This window comes from Drosophila erecta, unplaced genomic scaffold (assembly GCF_003286155.1).
Source record: "Drosophila erecta strain 14021-0224.00,06,07 unplaced genomic scaffold, DereRS2 tig00000000-arrow-pilon, whole genome shotgun sequence".
Taxonomy (NCBI): Eukaryota; Metazoa; Arthropoda; class Insecta; order Diptera; family Drosophilidae; genus Drosophila; species Drosophila erecta.
The window spans coordinates 4,109,622-4,123,387 of NW_020825194.1; the positions used below are offsets into that span (position 1 = coordinate 4,109,622).

Sequence of the window (13,766 nt, forward strand, 5' to 3'; positions counted from 1 at the left end):
TTCGCAGTGTACAATGTGTGCACCGAGCATTGACCAGTTTAGTTGGCTTCTCATTAAGGATTCAGTCTGGTTTCTGGGGAGGCGTAAATCAAGCTGGTCCCATTCCCTTCGCCAAACCGAAACAACATAATTTTATGTGAACTTAAATGCTTTTAGCTCGAGTGGCGACTAACTTAAGAATCGAACTGAAGAAATTTCTCGGCTTTTGAAGCTGCTTTCGCAAAGGCTGTTGCATATTTTATGCAACTCAACCGGTGAGTTGTCGGTCTTGTTTGACTTGAATAATTTGGCAATGCGAATGAATTTTCCTTTCTGGTTTTTTGGCATGCCTCTTTTTGTTTATGTTTGACCGAGGTCAATTGCTGGCAAAGTTTAGCATGCATGCCGAAGAGACCGTAAATATTTTAAAGCCAGATGCCAAACTGTTGCATACTTATGGGAGTCGCTGGCCGACGGACAGAGACGGCTGAAAGGCATTTCCATTATTAATGTCATTGAGGCTGTGCGAAAGGAACTCATCTCTCAACTGCTGCGTTGTGGAATTTTAATAAATCATTTCTCGTGAAATGCGTATCCAAAATGAAACGGAACGAAATCAAATGAAACGAATGAATGAATGCCTTCTACAGTGGGAATGTCAGCCAGGAGTTTGGGAAAAAGCCTCCAGTCCGGAATACAAAGCAAATTAGGATCGCTTAGCAGGGCCCACGAAGGAGGGGATTTATTTCAGTGGAAATATTTAAAAATGTCCGGGGGTATTTGCTTGGTGCGTTGTAAATCAAAATGCCAGAGCATTGGCAAAATATTAAAGTACAGCGAGGCATCAAATATGTAAATTGCTCTTGCTGTTTTGTGCGGCGTTTATGCGAAGCCTTTTTCAGAAAACGAACCATTCACTTAAATATAATAGATATCACAGTGGCTTTTTGTTCTTAAAGAATGATAGCTTACCAGGGTGCGTAGTTCTCTGTTTATCGTGTACATTATAATTTGATCGATATAGGCATAAACGCACATTTATTTTGGGGACTAGGAAGCTGTTTCATGCATTTTATTGGGCCAATGAAGCCGCTTTTCCTCAGACCATCAAAGAGTATAAATCAGCCAAATCACGATGCAACAAATGTTCCACAGACTCATGGAGTCTGAAAAAAGTCTTCCCACTTTAGGTACGTTTTTCCGAATGTAAATGTTGATATGTGATGTGCTCGTCATGTGTGTATATTTTTTTAAGGGGCTGCATTGGGGACACTCTTGTCAGGCTCTCGACTTCAGCATTCATTTGTCAGATGAGCTACCATTTATTGAAAATATATATTTTTTCGCTTAGTCAGCAGAATTTCCTTTGAAATTCGAAATCCGTTGAGCTTGACGCAGATAGGGTTGTTAGTAGAGCAGATATTCCATCGTAGTGAGATGACTTAATGGTTGAAAAGGACAACCCTCAAAGCCAAAAACTTTTTCGCGCATTGTTTAATTTACAATTTGCGCATTAACTTTGTCACATAATTCTAATTAACGCTTTTAATTACTTTATGAGGCACTTTGCGCCGCACCCTAAAAAAATATGGCTGGCTCAAATTGCCCGGGCAACAACGGCTTAAATGTCATCGCTGCTGCTCCTCCACCTCCTGCTCCTCCTCCTCCAGCTTCAGCTCCTGCTCCTGCTCCTGCTCCAGCTCCTGCCCACCTGGCCAAATAGCCAGGCATCCGCCGAGTGCCTCGTTAGGGGCCAGCATTCGAGGTGCCCTCTATTTTCACGCTGATGCTGGCAACTGAGGCCGTGGCCAAAGCTGAAGCCGGGGCCTGGACAAAGTCATTAAATGCGACGCAAATTAGATTTATTGTACGCCACTGCACTTGCCAGGTGACTGCCGAGGTACACCTGGAGAAACTGGGCACAGAAATGAGCGACGTGTCATTAATTCATTTAGTTCTTGGCCACCTACTTAGGTAAATCCAATATCTTTTAAGGTATTTCTACTAACATTTAAGAAGACGTATGGTAAGATTTAATCTAACCTATTTATCCTCTACCGAGTTTATTTATTGTCGAGTTTATTTATAATTATGGTTGATAAATAATTCAAGTGTAACTGTGGGTGGCTCAGGTGGTGGTATTCTGAGGTCCAATGCCGCGGTGCCGCTGCGGTTACCGCGTTGACCTGCCCAGCGAACGTGGTCCGCGGCCAGCCCCTCCGCCGCCCACTTTTTGCTTAACAATAAATTTACATTAGCAGAATGTTACATATTTGCAGTGCTCGGAGCGCATTTTAAAAGCCGCCTCGGACAGCCTGCCAACATCCAACTGCCAACACCGCAGAAACATGCACGCACCACTAACTGAGCCGTGTCCTTTCGCCGTGGATGTGTGTGTGTGTGTGCGCATGTGTGTTTGTGGCGAGTGCACTCACCGTTAACTTGCGAAATGATATGCAAATAGGGATAAATTCGTCACCCATTGTACGTCCTTCGCCCCGCCTGCCAACAAATCAACTAAGCTTAATGTCAGTGGACTGCAATTTTACTTTATTGCCACTCTAAGAAGGAAAATATTTCTGGCATGCAAGTTTGTGCATTCTTGCAGTTCTCGAAAGCTGTAAATTTGAGTTCGATCGCCAGTCAATGCGGGCACCTATTATTGAGTTTGATAAACGTTGCATGAATCTCGCCATCTCAAAATGAAAGAAGCTATCAAATTTCACTATTTGGCCCATATTATCTATTTAAATACTAATATTTTCAGACGAATTTAACTTAATTTTCTAGTGAAACCATACAGAGAATTAAACTCATTTCATATATGCTTTGCATTCGTTGCATGTGTCCCAGTTTTAAATATCTCTTTATATATTCAATAGGTTTCAACTTAATTTTCTGGTGAAAACATTTAGCAAATTAAATTCTGTTCATATCTGCTTTTGTGTACTGCCTGCAACATGTCTGCGCATTGGGACTGCGAGCCCGGTCAGGAAATCGTATCTCATAACTCACGTCATTTAATTTAGCAAATATCACGACCCCAACAAAAGCCATTGAATGCAACTGCTGCTGCTTCTTTGGCTTTGGCTTTGGCTTTGGCTTTCGGGAATCCCAGAGTCGGCGTAATGAAACAAGAAGCAGCAAGAAACTGGCCGAGATAAAGGCCAAAAGCAGGATGGGCGACGAGCGACGTGCAAAGCGAGACAAATGGTTGGATTTCGCCTAGATCTCCGGGTGCCTTGCAGTCGCAGTCGCCGTCGCAGTCGTCCTCTTTGGTCCTTTTTTGTTTCGGTGGGCAGGTGGCAGGTGTCAGGCGCATGAGTCTAGGCAATGCTGAAGTTTTCGCATAAACAAAGGCAAATATTGCGCACTTGTGCAATTTATATTGCAAAACAATTGTCATTAGAAAATGCCGCACGAACAAAAACGCCGCAGACAAAAGCGCCGTCGACGGTCGTCGGTCGTCGGTCGACCCACCAAGGACCAAGCATTGAGCACTGAGCACTGAGCACTGAGCAGGATCCAAGGACCAAAGGCATGGAATCGCCGAGGTAGCAACTGCAACTGTCACATGTGAAAGCGGGCTGTGCTGCAAAGCAAGCGGCAGCAGCATTTTATGGCGCAGCTTAAGTGCTTCAAAAATTCCACGTAATGCACTCAAAGCAACGTCTGCCGACCCTCAGAGGGAACCAGCCCCCCGGATCTGTCCCCATTCCGAGTCCCTCGCGTCCTGGCCCCAATACTACAGATGGCAAATAAGAAAACGTGCGAGGAGCAGCGCAAATTAAAGCCATTGCCGGTTGGATTCCCCCTGCACTGAGCCAAATAGGGCGGTACTTTGGGGTGTGTGCTGGAAACCATTTAATGTGCTCAGTTATGTGTGGTTTCTAATCGGTAATGTCAATGTCATTGCAATAAATTGTCAACTTTTTCATTTAAATAATAATTATCAATTTAATACATATGTCAAATAATTATACAAATGTATGTGCTATCTAATATTATCACAATTTTTTAGTTCTCACATAATGGTCTTCGTGTGATGTGCTTTTATCCATAAATAAATGCTTTAAATTCATATAACTCTTGCCTAATTACACATAATTTATGCTGAGGCCCAGCGATTTAAAAGCCCAATTTCTCGCTGTGAAGTGATTCCTTACCTGCTGACAGAGCAACGTGTTCCAGGTCTTCCCTTTCCTGGTCCCTTGCCTTTGCCTCCACTCCACTGAACTCCACTCCACTCCACTTTGGTCCACCGCCCGTGTGTCATCCGTCCGCTGCTCCTTTTTCATCGCTCAGCGAGTGCTGTGCGGCATTTTCTTCATTTAGGTTTTTGTCTGTGCGATTTTCACACACTTTTTGTTCATTAGTGGATAATGAACAATTGCAGCATTATGACAGCGCCAGCAGAGGCAGAATCAGAGGCAGAAGCACTAGTAGAAGCTAAAGCAAAAGCAGAAGCGGCTTCCGTGGCAGTGGCATGCAATGCAGTTGAGTTGAATTCTCTTCATCTCGGTGGCCGGAGCATTAGCAGGCTGCATCTGGCCAGTTTTTCACCTCTCGCTATCCGGATGCAAGCATTTTTATTAAAATTCCATGTCAGAACCATTAATTTTCCCGCACTGTGCACTCGCTCCATTCGCCTCGTCCTGGTTTTATGCACCGACTGGTTTTTGTTCTCTTTTTCGGTTTTAGATGTTTTGCCGCTTGTTGGGTTAAGTTTTTGGTCGGTTTTATTGCAGTTTTAAGCAGGCTGTGCGCTCGTTCTTTAATAAAGTCTCTGGAAAGGAATTAATAGCTTTTCGAGTCGAATCCTTCATGTTTTTATGGCGAAACGAGATGGCTCTGTGTTGGGCTGGGTGACTGGCCATCTCCCGTCGCCGCGGGAGTGCGTTCAATATGCAAATGATCCGGCTCGGATGGCCCGTATCTGGGGGCACAATCAAAGTTTTGTTTGGCACATTAAACCACAGCTGGCAATTAATTTGGCTTAGTTTAGTTTAGTGCACTTCCGTTGCGCACAGCGGCCATTTTGTCGCACCGCCGGATGGACATCAGCCATTCGCCATTCGCAATTCGCCAGCAGCTGCAGCTGCAGCGGCAACGGCAACGGCAACGGCCACGCCGGCGAATTCATGACCGCTCAAAAGCAGCTTTAGTTTTTATTACCATTAAAAGTGGGCGGTGCCTCTACTTGCCGCTGCTGCCACCAAAAAACAGAATGTCGCTCATAACTCAAAGGCATAAACTCACAGGAACTGCACATGTGGGGGTGTGGGTGCACTCGGAAAAACTTAGGCTTCAGAATCTCACAACAAACTTAATATTTTATATTGCAATGAAATTCTCGAACTGGAAGCTAGTGCCAAACCCTTTGAGTTTCAGTGCCAGCCTCTTGTACAGGTTTAGCGTTATTTATACGAATGTATACCAACTATTTTCCCAGTGCAGCTTTGCGCCCCCCACTGGCTCTTTCGGGGCATCATGTATTTAACAATTTTGGCAATGCTCTTTGCTGGCATCACCTGAAATCCAGCCCTCGGCCCGGTGTCCTCAAGCCCCACACTCGTGCATCCGTGACCCTATTGTCCACTCGCCGGTTCAACGGCGGCTTTGAAAGCCAAAACTGAAATCAACTAACAACATTAACATGGCAAAGCAATTTCCACGCATCCAGCGAGGAGGCAAAGTGCAAGGAGGAGGACCTGCCCCTGGACCCGAGCCGGGACCTGGACCTGGACCTGGTCCTGGTCCTGGTTTTTGGGCCGCACACAAAAGCAGACAATAAGCGAGCTCTCTGCCATTTGTGATGACTGCAACGCTGGATGGGCCCGCGGTGGTGCTGGTGGTTATTGCATATGCACACACCGTGCACCGCGCACCACTCCATCGCCGCTCGCAGGGCGACATGGGTTAAATAGGCGAGGGCCCTGCCTGCGGAGAGTGTGCCAAAAAAGATGGGCATAGTTGCCGCGGGCATCCTGGAGTTGGAGCTGCATTTAGGTACTCAAGCGCCGTTGTCATAGTCATTTGCCATGCGAACGGGTCTGGGTTGGTAGCGATGGTTTTAGGTGTGTTAGCCCGGCTACGGATCGGCCCTTTGGCTTTCTATCCAACAGCGTCACATATGCTCCTAACGATAATAGTTTTCTGCGTAATTTGTTCGCAATTTTAGAGGAAGCTCCGTCGGATATCGCGCTAAAAACTTAGGCCACGCATCGGATCCGAGCCAGGCTTTTTGGGTAGACAGTGGAGCTGGAGTGGGAGTGTTCCGACGTTGCGTATAATTTAGTAGCGCAGCGGAGTACCCACTGGGTGGGGTATTGCGTAGATAAATAGAAGGTGCACTGAGAGAGCTAACTGCAAGGGAAAAGTGTATATTTAGGATAAATATAATGCGAACTTTAAGACGCCGTGAGTCTTTTGTTTGCAGAGCTAAATCACACTAAATGCAATCAACTCATAGAAAACATAAGCTTCCTTAAAGTATTTATCCAATCCCCAGGTGTCGTTTAAAACCGGCTCTCGTTAAAATTCATTTCAATTTGGCCCTGCTCCACAGCGCCTTCGGTCCGCGGCCACCAATGGGTTAAGATAGTGGAGGAATGGTAGGACTTTGTCCCTATCTCCGCACGTGTCACCGATGCCGCCGCCGTGGCCGCATCCTGCGTAGCTTTATAAACAATTTTGAATTTTGCGGTTGTGCGAAAATTAATGGATGCCTCGCTCTTGTGCGGTTTTTGGCTGCGCTTCCAGACACGCCCCCTTGGCGCTCCTCCGCCCCCTGGCAAATTTTAGCATTTTGTCATTAGCGTTTGCTTTCCGAAAACGAGATTGTTGTTTGTCGTTGCGGTGGTGGTGCAACGTTGGTGGTGCGATTTTGCAGCTTAATGGCGGGTGAACTTTACACTGGAAAAACTGTTGTCTCTGATACAGATCAAACTCAAAGTATATTTAATAAAAATTGGTGCAATTACCTGCATTTGCAATCTAATGAACTTGATATATTCCGATATAAGGAGGTAGTGCAATCAATTAATGCAGCAGCCAACGCCGAGGATGGCTTACACACATAAAAATGTTTCCTCGCAGTTTTGATGGTGGTGGTGCAGCACAAGTGCAGCTCCACATGTGACTATATGTGTGTGTGTGTGTATGTGTGTGCTATGAATAAGACAGGACGAAAACTTGGGCTTTTGACTTTGGCAGCGCCATGGAGCCGAGTCAGGCAGCCAGGCACGGTTAATAAAACAGACAAACACTCAAACTTTTGCTATAAAAATATCCAGCTAGTGTGTGTGAGCGAGTTTTTTAAGTTGCCAGCGTTGTTTGCTTGCTAAACAAGTGCTATTAAAAGAGCATAAAAAGGTGGAAGGTGAATTGCGATTGGGGAGTGGGGAATGGGGATGTGGGATGGGGCCAAAGACAAAAGGAAGCCCAGCCAGCATTCAGACATCGTTAAGGTCCTGGTTGTTCTGGTAGCAGGATGCGCCACTCCCTATGCCGTAATAAGCCCCGGCAAATCTTCATGCAAACTCAGAGTTTTTATATTTGGCAGCTTAGGTGCACTTTTGCAGTTGTCCTTTTGGCGTTCTTAATGCACTGCACGGTGAAAAAAAATATGTATAAGAATGAGAAACAAAAGCCGGAGCGGACCCAGTACATGATGCAGTAAAATTTTATGCGCTTAGTTTTTATTGCGGAATATTTTGCATGGCAGGGCAGTATAAAGAATTATCCACTAAAACTGTTGTAAAGCGAGTCAAGTGTTTGTTAAGAAGCACAGCTTACAGCTTCTCCCAACTGGAGAGCCAAACGAAACTTTGGCCCCGACCCTTTTATGGTGCACCCAATTTCGAGCTCGATGCGTTTGCGTTTGTGCGGCCAACGGGGCGTATGAGTAACATGTGCACTTTATGGAGGAAAGGGGCCTATTTGTTTTATTTATATTTCGCCGCGCTGTGCCATTTTGAGCGCGCATATTAAACAGGACATGGCTGTTTGTGTGGCCGTGGCATCGGGACTGGCAGGCCAGCGGGCAGGATAACACGGAGGCCCAGAGACACGGCCAAAGTGCAAAATGCAGTAAAATATTGAAATTGTACAGTTCCCGTTGTGCAATGAGCCGCAATGCCAGCGACGTTTCAGTGTTCTCTCTGCACTATTTTTGTATTTTTTTTCCTTTTTTTGCTGCACTCACATGTGGGGAAGAATTTTGATTTTACGTGACTGGCATGCGACGATTGCAGTGTGGGTGGTGGCACTTCCATACTGAAAAATAAAATAGTTCGAAGCGAAACATTCGGTGCTCGATTGTGGGTGGGTGACTTTGGAGCAGATTTTCTCTTATTTCCAATTAGCATTGCAAATTCATTTGCAGTTTATCGGGCTGAAATAATTCCACAGAACTCTGGCTGGAATCGCCAATAATTTGAAGTTCTGCAAATGCATCCATTCAGGCATTGATGTGTGATTCCTGGCAATGAATGTGTTCTTCCATAAGCCATTACCCTTTGTTCAGGTTTCGAGATGTCTCGAAATTATTCTTGGTCTCATTTATTTGGGGGTGTAATTTATAAGCCATTAGTCATAGAAATGTTAATAATCGAAATGTATATAAATTTGAAGTATTCTCACTAAATAAGGCATCAATTCTGGTAAATCGACTGCAAATCCCTTCCGGTTTCCCAAGAAAATAAGAAGACGACAAGGCATTTGTTTTTAATTTTGTTTTTCTGTTTTTTGATTAACATTTTTCCATTTTATTTGATTATTTCTCTCTTGCTCGGCTGCAATCGCTGGCAGCGCCTTTTTCTATGCATATATTAACGTGTTTGCAGCCACACACTCAAGTGTGCGTAAGTGTGGGTGTGTGTGTGTGTGATTGCGTGGGTGTTGGTGTGGGCATTTACGTGTATTTGTGAGTTTGTTCCGGGGCCTCGTTCGGTTTTGATTGAATTGGATAGGCTTTTGATAGGCGCTTAACATAATTATGGCATTTTGCTTGCACACTTTTCATAATTCTCTTTTTCATACTGTTTGTTTGTTTGTTTATTTTCCATTCTCCGATTTTCCTGCTGCTGTCACAAATGCAATTATATAGGCGAGTTGCTGGGTTGGTTGTTTGGATCTGATGGGCGCTATTTAATGATCTATCATATGTCTGCGCTGGGCCTTTGCAAAAACAGATGCTCTCCTGCAGCTTTGTTTGCACTCGGCTTTGTGTTTTTTTTGGTTTTTTTTTTTTTGTTTTTACATGTATATGCAAATATTAATACAATTTCCTTTTAGTTAGTTTGCCTTTGTTATGCGCACATATATCTTGCTTTTAATTATATGTTTTTTAGATATACCTTTTTCATATTTTTATATGTACATACACAACATTGAATCATTTATTTATATTTCTTTCGCTTACACCATAACTATGTTTATATAATTAAATATAATTATGCTATTATGTATATGTCGTAGAGTATTTCTGATTTTTTCTTCCGTTTCATTAAATTTACTTCGTAATTTTACCATAATTTTCCAACATTTCCAACATACGTTCAGCTACAATTTTTATTTAATTTTCATTGATTTTCCATATATTTTCATTATTTATATATTTATATTTACGCATAGCTTGCTCTGACACACAGTTTTCTTGTCTGCTCAAATAACATTTAGTATATATATATATATATATACATATATGTATGTATATATTGGTGTATATATATAGATTTGTATATATGTAAAGTGATGCATCCGTCGATGCACAGTTTGTCGTTGGCTTTCAAAAACATGTTATGCCAAGTTGAAAAAATAAATCAGTTTCCTTTGTCCGTAACATCGATTTGCTCTCATCACAACTTATAGAAATTAGACACGCTTCTTTTGGCTCCACTCCGATTATCCAATTGAAAGATTTCTAATTTTGATTTCTCCGTTTTTGCATTATGAATTACTTTTTCTCAATTTTCGTTTTCTTTGGTATGTAAAAAATAGTTTACAATTTGTATTCGCATTCGTTTCCGTTTCCTAGCCATTTTTCCTTTGTAAATACCATAAATAATTGTGTTTAGGTTTACATTTTAGTGTATAGTGTTACAGTTACTCTTACGATTCTTAGCTACACATTGACTACAATTTGTATTTTGCTTTTGCTACACGTTTTTCTTTCATATCCTTTTCTAAATATTTCGCTATTTCCTTAGTTTCTTATAGGTTACCTTAATACATTTACACGTTACACAAACACAGATACATGAATAAGGATCCTTACGTGTGAGTGTGTGCGTGCCTGCGTATGCGTTTGCTTGTGTGTGTATGTGTAGTAGCCTCTTCTATGGGTATCGTTTAGGATATATAGTTTGATCTAGTCATGGGTCCATCTACATGTATATATTCTCTGGCTCAATCGATCCGTTCTGTTTTCAGTGCAACTATCTACGCGATTTCTGGTGTGTTCTTCAATTTCGGGTTCGGTTTAGTTGTCGGTGCTTAACTCAGTTAGTACATTTACTTTGATATTTTTCTAGATAATGCTGGATAACACTCATAGTTGTGACTCAACTGATCAATGCTAATGCTAGACCATTTGGCTGGCCCTTGACTACTTGCTAATTCTTAGACCTATGCACATCGATATATCGGTGAAATGATCATCGGAATGGAATCTACTGGAAAATCATAGGTTCAATGAATTTAATCGAAGATGGGGTCAATTTTCCAAAATAGTTCTCAGTCAACGAAACATATTTGCCTTAACCTTTTGTTTGTTTGCTTACTCTACGCTTAAGTATTACTTTCGGTCTGTTATGCATTCTTTTGCTATCTGAAACGTAAGCCCTGGTAAATCATAACCACTTTCTTAGTAGCACCCACTCTATTCTTACTCTGGTATATACATACCTACATACTCGTCTATACGTTTATACCTACTAAAATACATTTAGAGCTTCTCGTGTTTTCTTTATTAATATATTTTCCTTTTCGACTGAGGCGACTTCCTCGAACCGCAGGAAAGTCCCTCAAAAATAGACACAAATAACACACATTTAAACTTTGGTTTTCGGGTTAACCGTTTTGGTTTTCGATTGATTAGATCAACTTTGGGTTTCGACTATTGCACTTTCTGGCCTGTGTGGTTGCTGCTGTCGCCATGGCGTATACTTAATCTAGGGTAAGATTTCGTTCACGTGTAATGCTGCACCTTCCTACACCTCGGACATGCCATAAACCTGAGCCACTGGTGGTTGTTGCTGCTCGTTGTTTGCGACCTGCTGCTGCTGCTGTTGCTGTTGCTGCTGCTGCTGCTGTTGCTGCTGCTGCTGCACCCAGTGCGATGGATAGTACAGTTGGTGGATATAGTGTTGCTGCTGCTGCTGTTGCTGCTGATGCTGGTTGTGTGTGTGCTGCTGCTGCAGTTGGTGGTGCTGCAGCTGCTGCGTTTGGTAGGGCGACTCTTTCACATATTCCCCGGACGTCTGCTGCTCATGTTGCTGCTGCAGCATCTGCTGTTGCTGCTGCTGCTGCTGTTGCTGCTGCTGTTGCTGCTGCTGTTGCTGCTGCTGGTGCTGCTGTGTGGGATACATGGCCATCCCTCATGGCAGCTACACGAGCAGACTGGGCGCCAGCCACTCGTCCTCCGCCAGCTAAACGATGTACAATCGTTAGGCACCGCCACATCATCGAAATCCTCGAGCACTCACCTGTGGACTGACCTGGAACTGCTGCATCGGATAGGCGACCACTCCGGCCGCCTGCGGCAATGCACTGCCCACGCTCTGTGTGATCTGCGGCGCAGTGGCTGCCGCTGCACTGGCCAGCTGGGGCTGGGGCGGCACACTCTGCCAGGTGCCAGGCAGCTGGACGCCCATTCTGAAGTAGCAAAAATAATATGCAGGGCATAAATAAGGGGCATAACTAAGGGGTATATCTTTGCTACAGTATCAAGACTACTTTTCTGCCCCAAGCTAGATGTCGAACTCACCCCATGTATCCAGCCTGCTGGTAGCCGGCGAATTGACCGTAGGTGAATCCTTGCATGCCCTGCAGGAACTGTCCTGGCTGGAGGGCGCTGGCGGGAGCTGCCGCCGGATATGTGGGTGCCGGCGGGTACCAGTATCCGGCCACCTGCTGTCCGTAGGCAGCCGCTGCGGCCGCCGCAGCCGCCGAGCCGAAGGGGAATCCCTGGGCCAAGGCCCCACCGGCAATGGCCGACATGTGGTTGGGGTCACCACTCTCCTTGCCCCACGCACATTTCACCGGCTGCTGGTTGATCTCCGTGTTGTTAACGGCCACGATGGCGTGGGTGGCCGCCTCCTTGGTGGAGAAGCTAAGAGGGAAGAGCGCAAATTGGTTTTTCTTATTTCTCTAAATATGTCTCGTTTGAAATCATTTATTTAATAAATATCTTAAGAACGTGATTGGGTTGGTAGGGAAAAAATTAAAAAATTATTTTAATTCGGTAGCAGTCATAAAAAATATTTAATTTATAATTAGCTAGCAGATATATCTTTAGTACTCTCATTTTTGGATTTTTGTTTTTGGGAAGCAGGCAGCAGATTGGCCTGGTTTAATTTCCGCTTAACCCGCTGCGGCAACAAAGCGCAAAAGTGGTACAAGCGTCTATGGAATAATTCCGCTGTTGCTGGATTGGTTATAATGATGCAGCAACTCTGCCACAGCTGCTGCTGCACTTGTAGTCCCCGAGCTCATTATGTTACAAAATGCCAAACAATGCCTCCGCTCCGCTCCGCCTCCTGCCCCTGCCCCTGCCTCCTCCCTTTCACTCACTTTCTCCTCGACTTTCTTTTCCCCTTCGCCGCTTTTTTTGCATCACGTTTGCAACACACAAATGAGTTTTGGAGCAGTGCACAAAAGGCGCCCATGGACATGGCCAGTAACTGCAATGCGTTTGTTGCCCACCCCTCTCGCGTTCATCACACTTCACACGTGCACTGCACAAAAAGGGCTACTAGTACTGCACAAAAATAAAGAGTTTTTAGAGTGGAGATATTTAATTTCACCCGTCCTAACTTTTTTGAATAAGAAAATAACTTTATCTTAAACATGATAATCTATGATAATATCTGCCTGCCTTATAATTTAAAAGCAGATATTTCTTTCAGTGAGTGAATCCTATCCGTATCTGCCCTTTTGGTTGCGGTGGGGTGAACTCAGTCCGTCGTGGGCCAACGGCTGCCATTAAAACCCTATCAGCATTCGTGACGGCAGCTGCGATCTCCACCGCCGACACCACCAGCACCACCGGCACCCAACCACCTCTGCACCTCTGCACCACCGACTCCTTAGCTGGGGGTTTATCCCCCACGTTTTCTTTTTTTTTTGGTTTTTACTCTTTGCCGTGCCATCGTTGTCGTCGCTGTTATTGCGGTTCATTGTTCTGTTTGTAACTTCAAATTTGCCTCTCGATGTTGCTGTTGCTGCATTCCCTGTTATTGTTGTCGAGTGTAAAAGTGTTGTTGATTTATTAACGGCAAGCGGTTTGGATGGGGCCACGCACACATTTATATGGCGTGGTGTGTGTGCATCGGCGACGATGACAATGGGAATACACCGATGACACCGCAGACCGCAGCACACGCACACCCATGCAGGCGGCAAATCAAAATGGCGGCCCACAATGGGTTAATGTAGCACACTTATTGGGGCACACAAAATGGGGAAGATTGCTCCATTATTTGATCGATTGCCTGATCGTTCACTGTATGGTGGGGTACTTAAGTAATATGGGAGTACAAAAAATATAAACTTATAATGATAAT

General features: G+C 44.3%; 1 protein-coding gene across 3 annotated transcripts in view; it reads right to left on the reverse strand.

Moving 5' to 3' along the window:
• Window positions 1-11,560: 11,560 nt before the first annotated feature.
• LOC6554276 (nucleolysin TIA-1) overlaps window positions 11,561-13,766 on the reverse strand; it is an 87,828-nt gene continuing 85,622 nt past the window's right edge. For all 3 annotated transcript variants that reach the window (XM_026984083.1, XM_001981436.3, XM_026984082.1), the window contains 3 exons: window positions 11,969-12,313; window positions 11,688-11,856; window positions 11,561-11,630 (listed from right to left, as the gene is read on the reverse strand). In XM_026984083.1, the coding sequence (XP_026839884.1) occupies window positions 11,589-11,630; window positions 11,688-11,856; window positions 11,969-12,313 (556 nt within the window). In that variant the 3' untranslated portion in view covers window positions 11,561-11,588. The remainder of the gene's footprint in view (window positions 11,631-11,687; window positions 11,857-11,968; window positions 12,314-13,766) is intronic.